The sequence below is a fragment of the Salvelinus alpinus genome, chromosome 6 (genome assembly GCF_045679555.1).
Source record: "Salvelinus alpinus chromosome 6, SLU_Salpinus.1, whole genome shotgun sequence".
In the NCBI taxonomy this organism is placed as follows: Eukaryota; Metazoa; Chordata; class Actinopteri; order Salmoniformes; family Salmonidae; genus Salvelinus; species Salvelinus alpinus.
In genome coordinates, this window is record NC_092091.1 from 21,156,840 (window position 1) to 21,176,540 (window position 19,701).

The window sequence follows — 19,701 nt, forward strand, 5'->3', positions numbered from 1 at the left end:
AACAAGTTCAAAAGTACATTTAATTTGTTTTATTTCAACAAACAATATTGTATTTGTTGAACAAGTAACACAGGCTAGAACCTCATCCTAGGATTTGTTTCAAGCCGAACATAAACGTTGTTGTACACGCGGTTCACTTGAAAGTAAAATGGCGTCAAGAAGAGTGTCATCGGTTCCTAAAAGTCAGAAACTTACCCTTGGAGATTCAAAAAGGTAGCTGAACATGTTCTTCGTCAATGTAGAAAGCTAATATAATTGTATGTTTGCGAAATATGAATCAAAATTGCTGCAATTTTACTGATGTACTTTATGTGATTGTGTGATCAGCTGCTAGCTGTGTTAACACGTTACAATAAAATATGTACAAACACGGATACGTAGCTATGTGCTGTCATTATCTTGTGGATCTCATCATCAACTTTTATCAGCTGCCGTTACCCTTAGGCTACGTGTGTACGTTTTTATGTTATTTTCAGTTCCAAAGCTGTGATTGAAAACAGCAAGAGCAACAACAGTGGAACTGGAAACACCAGCAAAGGCAACAGCAGTGGGAATGGAAATAAAACTAAATGTAAGTTTGAAAGAACAATTTAAATGACACATAAAACCTTGTTTTACAATTATCAATGTTACAAATAACATTGCCCTTTTTTCAGCTGGTGGTACAATAGTGAAGTCTCGATATCTACAAACTGTTGAAAAGGCACCTCTAACCAAGGTAGTGTTATGAGTTCATGTCAATTGCTGATCTCTGTATTCAATTTAATAGTTAGTTAGTACTCTCAAAATGAATTAACAAATTTCACCCCTGTACCTTTCCACAGAACAATTTGCTCACCAATGAGTCCACCCTTGTGCCACCAAGGCCTGCCTCACCTAAACCGGGTAGTGTTAAACCACGGGTGGGGTCTCCCGCAAGGCGTTCCATGGCTCCTCAGTCACTTCGCAATCCTACTCGTAAGTGCTTCCAGTGATTAGTGAGATGTTTGGCTGTACTCTACCGTGGCCAACCTGTTTATTTTCCCAATGTCTTTGGCCATGTTAAGTTTAGTGTAGAGAGCCCTGAGATTATATGCGTACTTAATACTTAACACTTTTTATTCTCCAGCAATGATGTCAAGTGTCCTTGAGCCTTCACAATTAGGAAGAAGTATTCTGCAATCCACAATCTTAGATGGTCACTGTCTTCGCCCTGACTTTGATGTCTCTGCCATTAAAGGTAAACTGTCCTTTTATTCAGATCATGTTGATAACAAATCAGCATTTGGGAATCAACAGTTAAGATGCTATGTCTCCTATATTACAGACAAGACAGTGTTACAAAATGCAGCAGTAGAACCTGAAAGAAACGATGAACACGAAAAGAGACTCCTAGAGATGCAGACGTTCTTGTTGGCTTACCTCACAGCCAAGGTAACGATTATATTTGGTATATTTCTTAATCAGACATGTTTTATTGGTATTTCGCCCCTTAAGGTTAACCTTTTTTCCCTCTTTAACTACTCTGATGGTTCGGTGAATTCAGATGGAGAATAATAGCCAGAAATTGAAGGCGGAGGCGGAGGGGCGTATTATAGCCGTGATGGAGGAAGAGGAGCTGCTACGGAAGGAAGTCCATGAGAAGAAGCGCCAGTACCTCCTCCTGGAGAAGAACAAGCAGCTGGACGACCTGCTCGATTTACAGGTCGGAAGTAATTTCTCTCCAAAAACAGCCTAAACAAACTTTGATTGATGTAAAAACAATTTGTTATCCTGTGTTTTTTGTGTGTTATCATTATGGTATGGTTGTTGATATGAATTCTAAAAATAAAAAAAACGTTTTATATTTTCAGATCACAGCACTAACTCCTGTGGCTGATGCCGCCAAGCAGTTCACACAGGAATACAAGTCTTTTGCCACTGCAGTTGACACCACACGACATGAGCTGCCAGTGAAGAACTTCTACATTGACGGGGATAGAATGACATTTCTAGGTTGGTATTATTCCATTCAATTTGCCACATTACTGGAAAGTGAAGAGAACCTTGGCGTTAACTGGATTTACTGCTTATGCATAGGATCCCTCCTCCCCCCCAATGAATGTGTTTGTATACAAAAACCGTGGTTCCTACCCATTCAGATAAAGCCACTGCTAGCCTGAAGGAGAGTGAGGAAGTGTTGCTGCAGTGCACACAGGGAGCTCACCATGGCAATGAGAAATCTGCTGAGTGCCTGAGAGGGGTGAAAACTGCTGCACAGGACATCAGCAAGCAGCTCTCAGGGTAAAAACATAGATTAGAGTAACTTAAGACATGTCATTTTTAGTTTCTAAGTCTTTCGAAACCATTATGAATGATCAGCTTGCTCTTTGACTGGTGTATTTCCATTTACGCATAAGGGTACGTGTTTTAAACTGGTCAAGATCAATCACTTGAAGACACTTATGTATTCCAAAGATATGATGAACAATGAATGAATGAACATGTAGTGGGTTTGTTTTGGTGACCTTAGGATTTACTTCTTCACAGGGGTTTTTCAGAGTTATTGGAGCTGTCATCATTGGTCAGTCGCCAGACGGTTCAGATTCAGCAGGCCTTGGAAGAGGAGCAGCTTGGATTGACAAGAGTTCAGGAACTCTATTGCCCCAAACAGTGAAGCAGCATTGAGAACATTGTGTAGAATGTACAGCCTATAGTTAAGGAATAAGGCAGAGGGGGTGCGGTATATGGCCAATATTCCACCACTAAGGGCTGTTCTAATGCAATGCGGAGTGCCTGGATACAGCCCTTAGCCGTTGTATATTGTCCATATACTACAAACCTCCAAAGTGCCTTATTGCTATTATAAACTGGTAATTAGAGCAGTAAAAAATAAATGTTTTGTCATACCCGTGGTATACGGTCTGATATACCACGGCTGTCGGCCAGTCAGCATTCAGGGCGTGAACCACCCAGTTTATAATTTTTGTTAACATACAGTAGTTAAATTACTTGAATTACTGACCATGGGAATTATTTTCTGAAACTTTTTATTAAATTGTATACATCAATATGTAATAGCTGTTCAAAGACCTTATTCTTGGAATACATTTCTGTTTCCTCTAAGAGTTAATTGTAAACATTTGTATCCATATGATGTTGGTGCAGGTATACATTGTATCACCATTATGCTTCTAGCACACTGACAGCGTCATTACGTTTTGCTACACCAGAAGTACAGTACATTAATTTCCAATGGAACTCTGCGTTTGCCTTGCAGCAGTGCGTTCTATGTGGTGCATATGTTGGAGTTATCGAACAGTATGAATCAAATTGCATGCGTAGACAGCATGACCGAAATAGTAGCAGAAGGTGAATGATGAATGTTTTTTTTGCAATCATATCTAGATGATGCTGCTTAGCATTTTGCGCAATGACGGTGTAAGTGTGATCGAGGCGTTACGCCTCTGAGACCGACAGCATCACTGCATCAATATTTTTTTTTACTGGATGTGTGCAACAAAAGTTAACATTCCCCTTTTGCTACTGTTTGTGTCAAGTCTAAGCATACAATTTGATGCATAAGTTTATGCACCACACAGAACGCACTGCCTCTGCAACACAATGCTGTAAGGCAAATGCAGTGTTCTATTGGAAATGAATGTACTTCTGGTATACCATGACGCTGTCGGTCGGATCATTTTACATGCTAGTCGGAAACTTGACATTTTCGACTTGCTGATTCGTTAAACGCGGCACGTGTATAACTACAGTTAGCAAGTAAACGACTGGTACGTGAGCGCAGCAATGTTTGTTGCAAAACATCAGTTTGCCAGATGTGGGCTGTCCATACCACCCTCTGTAGCGCCATTGCCATACCAGGCAGTGATGCAGCCATTCGAAATGCTCTCAATAGTACAGCTGTACAACCTTTTGAGGACTTGAGGGCCAATGCCAAACTTTTTCAACCCCCTGAGGCGGAAGAGGCGCTGCCGCGCCGCCTTCACGACTGTGCACGTGTGTTTGGACCATTTTAAGTGTTTAGTGATATGGACACCAAGGAACTTGAAGCTCTCGACCTGCTCCACTGTGGCCCCGTCGATGTGGATGGGGGTTTGCTCGCCCCCCCCCCCCCCCCCATTTCCTATAGTCCACGATCAGTTCCTTGGTCTTACGTTGAGGGAGAGGTTGTTGTTCTGGCAGGTCACTGACCTTCTCCCTGTAAGCTGAGTCATCGTCGTGTCATCAGCAAACTTGATGGTGTTGGAGTCGTGCGTGGCCATGCAGTCGTGTGGGAACAGGAAGTACAGGAGGGGACGAAGCACACACCCCTGTGTTGAGGGTCAGTGTGGCGGAGGTGATGTTGCCTAAACACATAGATGCAAGACAGCCTGGGTGGGTCCTAGCTAGTTTGTTTTTTTGACTAGTAAAAGACACTGAATAGGTAGATAATTGCAGTGTTCATTAAGATATCTGACATACAGAGCACACCTCTTAAATATAATTGTATCACAAGAACAAACTTACATATGTCACAGCAAAGAAAGAGCGAGGGAGAGAGAGATTAGAGGGACACAGATAGACATAGGTAGGCCACCAGGCAGACAGAAACGTGCATCGGGAATGTCAAGAGGTAGGCTATAGCTATCACAATGCTGTATTTCACAATTTATTGGAGTGCAATGTCTCATGCAATTTCACTAAAATAGGGGCAATCAATGAGTAGGCTGAGTTATTCTACACTCAACAGACTGAAGACCAAACACACTAGCGTGTTTCATAGCAAAGAAAAAGAGGAGCAGGTGAGGGAGAGAGGATCTGGGCAGGTAGTGAGACAGTCAGTACCATGTGCATAGGCTACAGTGCAGTCGGAAAGTATTCAGACCCCTTGACTTTTACATAACCTGAAATTTGACATTTACATAAGTATTCAGACCTTTTACTCAGTACTTTGTTGAAGCACATTTGGCACTGATTACAGCCTCAAGTCTTCTTGGGTATGACGCTACAAGCTTGGCACACCTATTTGGGGAGTTTCTCCCATTCTTCTCTGCAGATCCTCTCAAGCTCTGTCAGGTTGGATGGGGAGCTTTGCTGCACAACTATTTCCAGGTCTCCAGAGATCTTTGAATGGGTTCAAGTCCGGGCTCTGGCTGGGTCACTCAAGAACATTCAGAGACTTGTCCCGAAGCCACTCCTGCGTTGTCTTGGCTCTATGCTTAGGGTCGTTGTCCTGTTGGAAGGTGACCCTTTGCCCCCAGTCTGAGGTCCTCAGCGCTCTGGAGCAGGTTTTCATCAAGGATCTCTCTGTACTTTGCTCCGTTCATCTGACTAGTGTCCCATTCTCTGCCGCTGAAAAACATCCCCACAGCATGATGCTGCCACCACCATGCTTTAACGTGGGGATGGTGCCAGGTTTCTTCTAGACGTGACACTTGTCATTCAGGCCAAATAGTTCAATCTTGGTTTCATCAGACCAGAGAATCTTGTTTCTCATGGTCTGAGAGTCTTTAGGTGCCTTTTGGCAAACTCCAAGCGGGCTGTCATGTGCCTTTTACTGAGGAGTGGTTTCCATCTGGCCACTCTACCATAAAGGCCTGATTGGTGGAGTGCTGCAGAGATGGTTATCTTTCTGGAAGGTTCTCCCATCACAGAGGAACTGTAGAGCTCTGTCAAAGTGACCATTGGGTTCTTGGTCACCTCCCTGAACAAGGCCCTTCTCCCCCGATTGCTCAGTTTGGCCGTGCGGCCAGCTCTAGGAAGAGTCTTGGTGGTTCCAAACTTCTTCCATTTTTAAGAATGACAGAGGCCATTGTGTTCTTGGGGACCTTCAATGCTGCTGAAATGTTTTGGTACCCTTCCCCAGATCTGTGCCTCGACACAATCCTTTCTCTGAGCTCTACTGACAATCCCTTCCACCTCATGGCTTGGTTTATGCTCTGACATGCACTGTCAACTGTCAAATCGCCAAATGCATCAGTTTAATTAGGCCTAAATGTGCAATAAAAAGTATTGCCTATAGCTTATTTAATTAAACCCTGGCTGGCTGTTGGTTTCTTAGGTCAGAGTTCTCCAAACCTGTTCCCAGAGAGCTATACATTCCTGTAGGGTTTTGCTCCAACTCCAGTTGTACCTAACTTGATTCAGTTTATCAACCAGCTAATTATTAAATCGAATGCGGTAGGGTTGGAGTGAAAACCTACAGGTTGGTAACTCTCTGCAAACAGGGTTGGAGAGTTCTGTCCTAGGCAATAGATCGCAAAGCAGCATCCCCGCTAAACTTTTTTAAAATGGCAAGTTCACTTTCTCGTCCATAAACACAGTCAAGTGCAAATATGGTTTAGCAGCTCAAATCAGGGGCATTTTTATTAGGAAGGACGTCTACCATGGATGGATCGCTACAGTAATGATTATGATCACACTCCATCAACTTAAATATTATGTGGAAGGGAGACCTATACATTTGGCAGTCAAACACGAGTTATTAGTGTAGCCTAAAATCGCCTAGACATGACGTTGAAATATCTTCGCGCCTTCAATAAAAACCTCCAGGCTTCCGTCGTAACAGTCAATTCAATTGGAAAAAAAATAAATAATTACAGGTGGCAGTTTGTAACAACGAATCCTTTGTGAATCGTCCTCTGGAATAACGCACATGCTTGGATAATAATTACAAAACCAACGTCTCTAGTTATACCCGTACGAATAGGGATATAACGTGTCAAATAATAGGCTTGTCTGCATAGAGTGCGCCGCATCATCCCATGGGATCTGTCAAACCTGCACACAGCAGAAATATCACTGAAATATTCTAGTTCCTACACATCACCTTCTATATTCAAACAAAATATATATTTTTATAGGCAAATAGCCAGCATCATGCTCATGTCAGTCCTCTAGAACGCAAATGTAGTCTTCCTAGTACGACTCAGCAATAATGAGGTGATGTGTGTGCACATCCATTTCAGCGTATTTTGGGAGTCGAGCAAGAGTCGACTCCTTTCATTCCAATCAAAGGAGTGGGAGTCGACTCCAAAATTCCTGGAGTCGTGCACCACTAGCTTTTATAGGCATGAGTCCATAAATGTTTCAAATTGACTGCCAATATGCCAACATTCCATTCAAACACTTTAGTCTATCTAGACAAGTTGTAAATGCAACAACTGATATTGTATCATATAATAGCACTCACAGCTTTCCAATAAATCGGATACATTTGTATAAAACCTGTATAAACTGTATTTATAATCATATGACAATTTTAGGTCGACTATAATTCCATTCTCCAATTTCTGATACATCACATGCCTTACTTTTATTTTACTGCATAGAGTTCATATAAGGATGAATGATGAATGTTACAGTTGAATGGTGTTCCCATAACATTTTTACATGTTACACATAACGTTATCATGCGTTTGATTATAAAGTTGCTCTTTTGGACAAATCCAACATATTATGGTCCTTGAAATGAAATAATTCACAGCACTGTAAATTTCAGTACGACCGAGATCACCGATCATACTGTAACGACCCTGGGTTTATAAGCGCGGAAATCGACTCTGCCGCACGAGCATGCTTTTGCGGCACAGTCGATTTTTACTTCTGCTGCCTATGGTTTTCCAAATCAACTATTTTTGAAGAATTTGATCTGTTTCCTTTAATTTATTTTTAGTTGACTATGCCAGCTCTATTGATATTTGAGTGTGTGTTGCCTCGGAAGTCAGGCTTCTCACACTCTTCAACGAGACGACATTTGGAAGGATGAACACGCGAGGCTAGAGTGAGTGTGACAGGCTGCTTCCCTTTTGAATTGTGTAAAGCGCTGTTCGACTGTATGGAAGTATGCAAGTGCTCATTCAGGGGAGATGAGTGTACCGATTTCTATTACAGTTGTCAGTGCTGACAATTTGCCACTTGAGGGGGCCAAAGGTTTATCTGAGCAGTGTGAGCACTCCACAAGCATTGAAACCCAGATTATTAATTTGACAGGTTAATTAATTTGAAAGAACCTGCTATTTCTTCTAACACTATTCCTTATTACACATCCCCAGGTTAAGAGGTTTTTCATGCAATATTGCATGCAAACAACGTTAAATCAAATTTATAGTTGGCTCTATTGTTATTTCAGATGAATCAAAGATCATGCCTGGGTTAATTAGGCTACTAAGTAAATTGAACACTGATTCGTACAAAGTGTAATGCTAACTGCCAGGAGATCTTACTCTTGACTAGACATTCACCTGGTGGAAAGGAGTTTAGCTGTACTTTATTCGCGTTAAGGCCACCGAGGCCAGGGCTATGAGTGACTTGTCTGAACTGTTGAGTCTGCATGAACTAGGCTACTAGGAGCTGTTCTGACTCGCACCAGCAGGAACAAAAGCTTTGAAAAGCAGGAACAAAAGCTTTGGAACTTCAAAGAGGCGAGGAGGCACAGTTGGAGACGAGAAGGAAAGCAGGCCAACAAATTGATAAACATGATCTAACATCTCTTTTCTATCGTGCGACATTTGAGGGGGTGGGAGAACACTAATAATCTGTAATGCTGAAATATGAGAGAACGGAGTTGAGGCGGATGAATAAAGCAAGCAAAAAGAGGACTATGTGCATTGAGGTCTGCAGAAAAAGCAGTGGTGTAAAGTACTTAAGTAAAATACTTTAAAGTATTACTTAAATCATTTTTTGTGGTATCTGCACTTTACTATTTATATTTTTGACAACTTTTACTTTTACTTCACTACATTCCTAAAGAAAATAATGCACTTTTTCCCTGACACCCAAAAGTAAAATTTTGATTGCTTAGCAGGACAGGAAAATAATGGTCTAATTCACACACTTATCAAGAGAACATCCCTGGTCATCCTTACTCCCTCTGATCTGGCGGACATGCTTCGTTTGTAAATAATGTCTGAGAGTTAGAGTGCCCCTGGCTATCCGTAAATTTAAAAAAAACTAGAAAATATGGCCGTCTGCTTTGTTTATTATAAGGAATTTGAAATCATTTATCCTTGTACTTTTACTTTTGATACTTTTACTAAAGTATTATTTTACTGGGTTACTTTTACTTGAGTCGTTTTCCATTAAGGTATCTTTACTTTTACTCAAGTATGACAATTGTGTACTTTTTCCACCACTGGAAAAAAGCCAATTGCCCCGAAACGGGATTTCTAGAAGTGGGATGATAACTTGATCCTCGCTTGCCGATTCGAGGCAAAAATTGGCGCCCACACATCAGTGCTTCAATGGATAGGCTACGTAAGAATGATAGGCTGTTCGAAGCTACTGTACATTTGAAGATTTGAGTGAAAGTTAAGTCTGAACTCTTGAGAGCGACTTTATAACCCACCCCACGGGAAACTGAATGTAGGCTACTATTGAAAATGTGGAGGTCCTACTGGACAGCGTTGAGTCTGTCGTGGACATTATTCATCTGCAGAAATTATGCACAAGAAAGACAGTAAGTGGTTGACCTAATTTTATTGTAAATTAACATGTTGCCATTTTTACTGTAATAAGCAAAACCACCATGCTTCACCTCTGTTCACACCAAGTTTAATAGAACAATCACTGCCTAGTGTGTTACTTTTACAAATAGCATTGTTTTGTATTTCTATCGTTTTTTATCATTAACGAGAAGCTGCATTTTGCATTTAAGGAATGAATACTGGGTTGTTGGAATGACATGCATTTATCAAGGGTGTTTGTTCATTATGCCATGAATGTGAAACAATGTATTAAACTCACTTTACACGTTCAGAGCCCTATTTGCGGTTGGATTGATGGTGCTGTCCGCCCGTTATCACTTGGAGTTAAAAATAAAGTCGTTTGTATATAGGTCCCTATGACTGCTCTTCTACTGCAAGAAGTGTTTTAGAGGTAATTTACAAAAAGATAGTCAGATTTGCAACTTTTCTGTTTACATTAACCTTGGATGTGTTTTCACTAGTTACCGCAGCCACAAGTCAAAATTGGCTATATCCTAAAAATGTATGAAAACAACAATTAGTTATTTTTTAAAAAGGTTAGGTTAGACATAATGTTAGCAGTGTGTCAGTCAGTGCTAGACTTGGACTGAAATAGGTGCCGGACCGTTTATATTTAGGTGCAGGAACTCCACAATACTTTTGAGCTAATATTCTATAAGACGAAAAGTCGCTCAAGCAGTTGAACATTTGAGGTGCCGGTACTCCGCTCCAGTGAGCTCCTGCCCAAGTCGAGCACTGGAATTTAGAGTTAAGGTTAGGTTTAAAATGGGATTTTAAAAAGATAAATTGCAAAAATAGGTTTAAGCATAATTATGACTTTGTGGCTATGGTAACTAGTGACGATCCTTGTATATGGTGCGGCTAAAAACGAATTCCTGCTTCATTTGAGTGCAGCTATAAGCATACCGTAAATACCATAGTATATAGACAAACAAAATAAGGATAGAAATTCTAACTATACAGGAGCTTCTCATTTTTAAATCATTTTGCACATGGTTTTGCACACTTGATTAATGCAATGATTCACAAACGTGTGGGTATTTTAAGACTTTAACTTTCAATTATTGGTATTGAGTTAATTATCTCAGGGAAATCTCTATGTATTGGCCAATGACAGGCTTTGAAGTCACTGGTCGGCCATATTGGCACTACCCAGAAAAAGCAGTCCTCCAAATCAAAGTTTATTGGTAGTGTACATAATTAAGCATTTTTCTCTGCACCCGCTATAACATCTGCTTATGTTACTAGCTCCTCACAATGCTGTATAATGTCAAACAAGTACACACATAATAAAAAATCTATTAAAAAAAATCTAAGAAATAAAGAAATGTCGGAACGAGTCCAATTAACAACCCAAATAGCACTGTAACAGTAATCTAAATGTAATCTATACGTACAGTGCATTCCGAAAGTATTCAGACCCCTTTACTTTTTCCACATTTTGTTACGTTACAGCCTTATTCTAAAATTGATTAAATATTTTTTTTACTCATCAATCTACACACAATAGCCCATAATGACAAAGCGAAAACAGGTTGAGAATTTTTTGCATATTTATTACAAATAAAAAACAGAAATACCTTATTTACATATGTATTCAGACCCTTTGCTATGAGACTAAAAATTGAGCTCAGGTGCATCCTGTTTCCATTAACCATCCTTGAGATGTTTCTACAACTTGATTGGAGACCACCTGTGGTAAATTAAATTGATTGGACATGATTTGGAAAGGCACACGCCTGTCTATATAAGGTCCCATATTTGACAGTGCATGTCAGAGCAAAAACCAAGCTTTGAGGTTGAAGGAATTGTCCGTAGAGCTAAGACAGCACTGTGTCGAGGCACAGATCTGGGGAAGGGTACCAAAACATTTCAGCAGCATTGAAGGTCCCTAAGAACACAGTGGCCTCCATCATTCTGAAATGGAAGAAGTTTGGAACCACCAAGACTCTTCCTAGAGCTGGCCGTCCGGCCAAACTAAGCAATAATGGTAGAAGGGCCTTGGTTGGAGTTCTGTTTCACTTAGAGAAATAATTCAAACGGTTTTAGAAACTAGAGAGTGTTTTCTATCCAATAGTAATAATAATATGCATATTGTACGAGCAAGAATTGAGTACGAGGCCGTTTGAAATGGGCACATTTTTCCAGGTTACTCAATACTGCCCCTTCAGCCTGAAGAAGTTAAATGGAAGAAGTTTGGAACCACCAAGACTCTTCCTAGAGCTGGCCGTCTGGCCAAACTAAGCAATAGAGGTAGAAGGGCCTTGGTCAGGGAGGTGACCAAGCACCCGATGGTCACTCTGACAGAGCTCCAGAGATCCTCTGTGGAGATGGGAGAACCTTCCATAAGGACAACCATCTCTGCAGCAGTCCACCAATCAGGCCTTTATGGTAGAGTGTCCAGACAGAAGCCACTCCTCAGTAAAAGGCACATGACAGTCTGCTTGGAGTTTGCCAAAAGGCACCTAAAGGATTCTCAGACCATGAGAAACAAGATTCTCTGGTCTGATGAAACCAAGATTGAACTCTTTGGCCTGAATGCCAAGCGTCACGTCTGGAGGAAACCTGGCACCATCCCTGAAGCATGGTGGTGGCAGCATCATGCTGTGGGGATGTTTTTCAGTGGCAGGGACTGGGAGATTAGTCAGGATTGAGGCAAAGACGAACGGAGCAAAGTACAGAGAGATCCTTGATGAAAACCTGCTCCAGAGCACTCAGGACTTCAGACTGGGGCAAAGGTTCACCTTCCAACAGGACAACAACCCTAAGCACAGGCTCCCCATCCAACCTGACAAAGCTTGAAAGGATCTGCAGAGAAGAATGGGAGAAACTCCCCAAATACAGGTGTGCGACGCTTGTCGCGTCATACCCAAAAAGATTCAAGGCTGTAATCGCTGCCAAAGGTGCTTGAACAAAGTACAGAGTAAAAGGTCTGAATAAATGTGATATTTCAGTTTTTTATTTTTCATAAATTTGCTAAAATGTATTAAAACCTGTTTTGGCTTCGTCATTATGGGGTATTGTTTTTAGATTGATGAAGATTATTTTTTTTTAAATTCATTTTACAATAAGGTGTAATGAACACGATGAGAGACAGGGAGCTGGTTTCAAGCACAGGGCGCAGCAGGTGTTTATTTGTACAGGACCACAGGAGGAGGCAGGTAGCTGGGTCCAGGGGCAGTCATACACAGGGGGTCCAAAAAGGCAACAGTACAGGCAGGGAAAAGGTTAGTAACGTCATCCGGGAGATCAGGCAATAGGTTGATAACAGGAAATCCAATAGGCTAAGGTACAGGCAGGGAATAGGCAAAAGGTGTCGATAGTGAGGCAAGCAAAAACTCATACACGGGAGGAGTAAATTACAGGAAAAACAGAGCTCCGAAAAGAAGTGTGTCACAAAACAAACAATACCTCACAATGATGGGATGCAAAGAACTGAACTAAATGGTGTGTGATAATGACATACAGGTGTGTGAACAGGTGATCAGAATTCAGGTGATTGGGGTCTGGAGAGTGAGCTGCGTTCAGGGGATCTATGTGTTTGAGAGTGTGAGCTGGAAAGTGAGCTGCGTTCAGGGGATCTAAGTGTTTGAGAGTGTGAGTTGGAAGCAGACGTTACATAAGGCTGTAACGTAACAAAATGTGGAAAAAGTCAAGGGGTATAAATACTTTCCGAATGCACTGTATGTATGTGAATGGTGTGTATGGACAGTTAAGACAGCATGTGAATAGAAAAGTTGTGTATAGCAGTAGTTATATAGGATGATCCATGACTAGAATACGGTATATAGATATAAAGTGGGTAAAACAGTAAACATTATTAAAGGGAACAGTGTTCAATGACTCCATAGGAATTAATTTAATTCTACAGTATTTCAATTAAATGTTTCAAGGACAAAATTACATGTATATAAGTTTTTTTGTTGTTGCCGTGGGACAGTAACATTAGTACTTTTACTTTAAGGTAAATGTTTTAATGTATTTTTTTATGTTTATGTTTACCTAACATAATATAATTTAAGATTGTATTATGGTGTCTGTAATAGAATAAACATGGCAAAAACAAATGTAGACATTGAAAATGACTTTTTGCTTATAAAATATTTTTTACGCTGGGGAAGTGCTGTGATGGAGCTGTGTTGGCTTCAAAATAGAGCCCCCTGTCAGTCATCTAGTGTATATATAAAATCATTGGGTGTGGGAGAGCCATTGACTTTACACTACCACTCAGAGGGGGCTACGTAGTGTAGATGTCACCCACAGTACTTCCGGAGGTACAGTGCATTCGGAAAGTGTTCAGACCCCTTGACTTTTCCAAATTTTGTTACATTACAGGCGTATTCTAAAATGTATTAAATCGTTTTTTTCCTCATCAATCTACACACAATACCCTATAATGACAAAGCAAAAACAGGTTTTTAGACATTTAAGCAAATGTATTTAAATATATTTTTAATTAAATTTCATATTTACATAAGTATTCAGATCCTTTACTCAGTACTTTGTTGAAGCACATTTGGCAGTGATTACAACCTCAAATCTTCTTGGGTATGACTACAATCTTAGCAAATCAAATTGTATTTGTCACCTTACAGTGAATTGCTTACTTACAAGCCCTTAGCCAACAATGCAGTTTTAAGAAAATACCCCAAAAAATATAATCAAAAAAAGGTAAGAGATAAAAATAACAAATTATTAAAGAGCAGCAGTAAATAACAATAGCGGGGCTATATACAGGGGGTACCGGTACAGAGTCAGTGTGTGGGGGCACCGGTGTCGAGGTAATTGGAAGTAGGGATGCAAATAGTCTGGGTAGCCATTTGATTAGCTGTTCAGGAGTCTTATGGCTTGGGGGTAGAAGCTGTTCAGAAGCCTCTTGGACCTAGACTTGGCGCTCCTGTACCACTTGCCGTTTGGTAGCAGAGAGAACAGTCTATGACTAGGGTGGCTGGAGTCTTTGACAATTTTTAGGGCCTTCCTCTGACACCGCCTAGTATAGAGGTCCTGGATGGCAGGCAGCTTGGCCCCAGTGATGTACTGGGCCGTACGCACTACCCTCTGTAGTGCCTTGCGGTCGGAGGCCTAGCAGTTGCCATACCAGGCAGTGATGCAACCCGTGAGGATGCTCTCGATGGTGCAGCTGTAAAACCTTTTGAGGATCTGAGTACCCATGCCAAATCTTTTCATTCTCCTGAGGGGGAATAGGTTTTGTTGTGCCCTCTTCACGACTGTCTTGGTGTGCTTGGACCATGTTAGTTTGTTGGTGATGTGGACGCCAAGGAACTTGAAGCTCTCAACCTGTTCCACTACAGCCCTGTCGGTGAGAATGGGGACATGCTCGGTCCTCCTTTTTCTGTAGTCCACAATCATCTCCTTTGACCTTGATCACGTTGAGGGAGAGGTTGTTGTCCATCCACCACACGGTCAGGTCTCTGACCTCCCTATAGGCTATCTCATTGTTGTTGGTGATCAGGCCTACCACTGTTGTATCATCAGCAAACTTAATGATGGTGTTGGAGTCGTGCCTGGCCATGCAGTCATGAGTGAACAGGGAGTACAGAAGGGGACTGAGTGTAACAGTATAACTTTAGTCCGTTCCCTCGCCCCGACCCGGGTGCGAACCAGGGACCCTCTGCACACATCAACAACAGTCACCCACGAAGCATCGTTACCCATCGCTCCACAAAAGCCACAGCCCTTGCAGAGCAAGGGGAACCACTACTTCAAGGTGTCAAAGCGAGTGACGTCACCGATTGAAACGCTATTAGCGCGCACCACTGCAAACTAGCTAGCCATTTCACATCGGTTACATGAGCATGCACCCCTGAGGGGCCTCCGTGTTGAGGATCAGCGTGGCGGATGTGTTGTTACCTACCCTTACCACCTGGGGGCGGCCCATCAGGAAGTCCAGGATCCAGTTGCAGAGGGAAGTGTTTAGTCCCAGGGTCCTTAGCTTAGAGATGAGCTTTGAGGGCACTATGGTGTTGAATGCTGAGCTGTAGTCAATTAATAGCATTCTCACATAGGTGTTCCTTTTGTCCAGGTGTGAAAGGGCAGTGTGGAGTGCAATAGAGATTGCATTATCTGTGGATCTGTTGGGGGCGGTATGCAAATTTTAGTGGGTCTAGGGTTTCTGGGATGATGGTGTTGATGTGAGCCATGAACAGCCTTTCAAAGCATTTCAAGGCTACAGACGTGAGTGCTACGGGTGGTTAGTCATTTAGACAGGTTACCTTATGGTTCTTGGGCACAGGGACTATGGTGATCTGCTTGAAACATGTTGGTATTACAGACTCAGACAGGGAGAGGTTGAAAATGTCAGTGAAGACACTTGCTAGTTGGTCAGTGCATGCTCGGAGTACACGTCCTGGTAATCTGTCTGGCCCTGCGACCTTGTGAATGTTGACCTGTTTTAAGGTCTTACTCACATCGGCTGCGGAGAGCGTGATCACACAGTCGTCCAGAACAGCTGATGCTCTCATGCATGTTTCAGTGTTACTTGCCTCGAAGCGAGCATAGAAGTTATTTAGCTCGCCTGGTAGGCTCGTGTTACTGGGCAGCTTTCGTCTGTGCTTCCCTTTGTAGTCTGTTATAGTGTGCAAGCCCTGCCACTTCCGACAAGCGTTGGAGCCGGTGTAGTACGATTTGATCTTAGTCTTGTATTGATGCTTTGCCTGTTTGATGATTTGTCAGAGGGCATAGCGGGATTTCTTATGAGCTTCCGTGTTAGAGTCCCGCTCCTTGAAAGTGGCAGCTCTACCCTTTAGCTCAGTGCAAATGTTGCCTGTAATCCATGGCTTCTGTTTGGGGTATGTATGTACAGTCACTATGGGGACAACGTCCTCAATGCACTTATTGATAAAGCCAGTGACTGATGTAGTGTACTCCTCAATGCCATCGGAAGATTCCCGGAACATATTCCAGTCTGTGCTAGTAAAACAGTCCTGTAGTTTAGCATCTGCTTCACCTGACCACTTTTTTATAGACTGAGTCACTGGTGCTTCCTGCTTTAAGTTTAGCATGTAAGCAGGAATCAGGAGGATAGAATTATGGTCAGATTTGCCAAATGGAGGGCAAGGGAGAGCTTTGTACGCGTCTCTGTGTGTGGAGTAAAGGTAGTGGAGATTTTTTTTTCTCCCTGGTTGCACATTTAACATGCTGATAGAAATGAGGTAAAACTGATTTAAGTTTCCCTGCATTAAAGTCCCCGGCCACTAGGAGCACCGCCTCTGGGTGAGCGTTTTCCTGTTTGCTTATGGGTGTATACAGCTCATTGAGTGTGGTTTTAGTGCCAGCATCGGTCTGTGGTGGTATGTAGACAGCTACGAAAAATACAGATGAAAACTCTCTAGGCGGATAGTGTGGTCTACAGTTTATCATGAGATACTCTACCTCAGGCGAACAAAACCTTGAGACTTCTTTAGATATAGTGCACCAGCTGTATGCATAGGCCCCCGCCGCGTGTCTTACCAAAGGCTGCTGTTCCATCCTGCCGGTAGAGTGTATAAACCGCCAGCTGTATGTTGTTAATGTCTTCGTTCAGCCACGACTTGGTGAAACATAAGAAATTACAGTTTTTAATGTCCCGTTGGTAGGATATACGTGCTTTCAGTTCGTCCCATTTATTTTCCAGCGATTGAACGTTAGCTGGAAGACAGGATGGAAGACAAAGGCAGATTAGCCACTCGTCGCCTGATCCTCACAAGGCACCCTGATCTTTTTCCGCAAAATCTCAGTTTTCTTCTCCAGCCAATGACGGGGATCTGGACCTGGTCGGGTGTCTGTAATATATCCCTCCCATCCGACTCATTGAAGAAAAACGAATTGTCTAATCTGAGGTGAGTAATCTCAGTTCTGATGTCCAGAAGCTCTTTTCGGTTTTAAGAGATTGTAGCAGCAACAATATGTACAAAAAAAGATACGAACAACTCGAAAAAACTAACAAAATAGCATCCCCTCTGGCGCCATCACTGCCTCACACCTGTATTTAGGGAGTTTCTCCCATTCTTGTCTGCAGATCCTCTCAAGCTCTGTCAGGTTGCATGGGGAGCGTCGCTGCACAGCTATTTTCAGGTCTCTCCAGTGATGTTCGATCAGGTTCAAGTCCGGGCTCTGGCTGGGCCACTCAAGAACATTCAAGAGACTTGTCCCGAAGCCACTCCTGTGTTGTCTTGGCTGTGTGCTTAGGGTCGTTGTCCTGTTGGAAGGTGAACCTTCGCCCCAGTCTGAGGACCTGAGCGCTCTGGAGCAGATTTTCATCAAGGATCCCTCTGTTCTTTGCTCCGTTCATCTTTCCCTCGATCCTGACTAGTCTCTCAGTCCCTGCTGCTGAAAAACATCCCCACAGCATGATGCTGCCACCACCATGCTTCACCGTAGGGATGGTGCCCGGTGTCTTCGAGACATGACGCTTGGTATTCAGGCCAAAGAGTTCAATCTTGGTTTCATCAGACCAGAGAATCTTGTTTCCCATGGTCTGAGAGTCTTTGGGTGCCTTTTGGCAACTCCAAGCAGGCTGTCATGTGCCTTTTTCTGAGGAGTGGCTATCGTCTGGCCACTCTACCATAAAGGCCTGATTGGTGGAGTGCTGCACAGATGGTTGTCCTTATGGAAGGTTCTCCCATCTCCACAGAGGATCTCTGGAGCTCTGTCAGAGTGACCATCGGGTGCTTGGTCACCTCCCTGACCAAGGCCCTTCTACCATTATTGCTTAGTTTGGCCGGACGGCCAGCTCTAGGAAGAGTCTTGGTGGTTCCAAACTTCTTCCATTTCAGAATGATGGAGGCCACTGTGTTCTTGGGGACCTTCAATGCTGCTGAAATGTTTTGCTACCTTTGCCCAGATCTGTGCCATCAAAACAATCCTGTCTCGGAGCTCTACGGACAATTCCTTCAACCTCGTGGCTTGGTTTTTGCTCTGACATGCACTGTCAACTATGGGACCTTATATAGACAGGTGTGCGCCTTTCCAAATCATGTCCAATCAATTTAATTTACCACAGGTGGACTCCAATCCAGTTGTAAAAAACATCTCAAGGAAAAACCTACACTCGATCCCTCCGATGTCAACAACTACAGACCAGTATCCCTTCTTTCTTTTCTCTCCAAAACTCTTGAACGTGCCGTCCTTGGCCAGCTCTCCTGCTATCTCTCTCAGAATGACCTTCTTGATCCAAATCAGTCGGGTTTCAAGACTAGTCATTCAACTGAGACTGCTCTTCTCTGTGTCACGGAGGCGCTCCGCTCCGCACTGCTAAAGCTAACTCTCTCTCCTCTGCTCTCATCCTTCTAGACCTATCGGCTGCCTTTGATACTGTGAACCATCAGATCCTCCTCTCCACCCTCTCCGAGTTGGGCATCTCCGGCGCGGCCCACGCTTGGATTGCGTCCTACCTGATAGGTCGCTCCTACCAGGTGGCGTGGCGAGAATCTGTCTCCGCACCACGTGCTCTCACCACTGGTGTCCCCCAGGGCTCTGTTCTAGGCCCTCTCCTATTCTCGCTATACACCAAGTCACTTGGCTCTGTCATATCCTCACATGGTCTCTCCTATCATTGCTATGCAGACGACACACAATTAATCTTCTCCTTTCCCCCTTCTGATAACCAGGTGGCGAATCGCATCTCTGCATGTCTGGCAGACATATCAGTGTGGATGACGGATCACCACCTCAAGCTGAACCTCGGCAAGACAGAGCTGCTCTTCCTCCCGGGGAAGGACTGCCCGTTCCATGATCTCGCCATCACGGTTGACAACTCCATTGTGTCCTCCTCCCAGAGTGCTAAGAACCTTGGCGTGATCCTGGACAACACCCTGTCGTTCTCAACTAACATCAAGGCGGTGATCCGTTCCTGTAGGTTCATGCTCTACAACATTCGCAGAGTACGACCCTGCCTCACACAGGAAGCGGCGCAGGTCCTAATCCAGGCACTTGTCATCTCCCGTCTGGATTACTGCAACTCGCTGTTGGCTGGGCTCCCTGCCTGTGCCATTAAACCCCTACAACTCATCCAGAACGCCGCAGCCCGTCTGGTGTTCAACCTTCCCAAGTTCTCTCACGTCACCCCGCTCCTCCGCTCTCTCCACTGGGTTCCAGTTGAAGCTCGCATCCGCTACAAGACCATGGTGCTTGCCTACGGAGCTGTGAGGGGAACGGCACCTCCGTACCTTCAGGCTCTGATCAGGCCCTACACCCAAACAAGGGCACTGCGTTCATCCACCTCTGGCCTGCTCGCCTCCCTACCTCTGAGGAAGTACAG

The 19,701-nt window shown here is 43.3% G+C and overlaps 2 protein-coding genes across 2 annotated transcripts in view; both read left to right on the plus strand.

Moving 5' to 3' along the window:
* The first annotated feature begins 75 nt into the window (after positions 1–75).
* On the plus strand, positions 76–3,036 carry haus8 (HAUS augmin like complex subunit 8). Its single transcript, XM_071405796.1, has 10 exons — positions 76–213; positions 477–571; positions 657–718; positions 825–957; positions 1,109–1,219; positions 1,307–1,413; positions 1,526–1,684; positions 1,833–1,974; positions 2,121–2,262; positions 2,509–3,036. Exons 1-10 carry the CDS (start codon positions 149–151, stop codon positions 2,633–2,635), a joined length of 1,143 nt encoding a protein of 380 aa, XP_071261897.1. The 5' UTR covers positions 76–148; the 3' UTR covers positions 2,636–3,036.
* Positions 3,037–8,902: 5,866 nt separating this feature from the next.
* The window catches only part of LOC139578342 (C3 and PZP-like alpha-2-macroglobulin domain-containing protein 8), a 62,594-nt gene continuing 51,795 nt past the window's right edge, over positions 8,903–19,701 (plus strand). Inside the window, exon 1 of the mRNA XM_071405799.1 lies at positions 8,903–9,415. Within this exon, the coding sequence (XP_071261900.1) occupies positions 9,339–9,415 (77 nt within the window). The 5' untranslated portion in view covers positions 8,903–9,338. The remainder of the gene's footprint in view (positions 9,416–19,701) is intronic.

What these genes read in the sequence shown, in the direction of transcription:
- haus8 (XM_071405796.1), top strand. Translation starts at nt 149, where the DNA reads ATGGCGTCAAGAAGAGTGTCATCGGTTCCTAAAAGTCAGAAACTTACC. An exon ending in TGGCTTACCTCACAGCCAAG is followed by an intron (nt 1,414 to 1,525) that starts GTAACGATTATA and finishes CGGTGAATTCAG; the next exon opens with ATGGAGAATAATAGCCAGAA. An exon ending in GGATAGAATGACATTTCTAG is followed by an intron (nt 1,975 to 2,120) that starts GTTGGTATTATT and finishes CTACCCATTCAG; the next exon opens with ATAAAGCCACTGCTAGCCTG.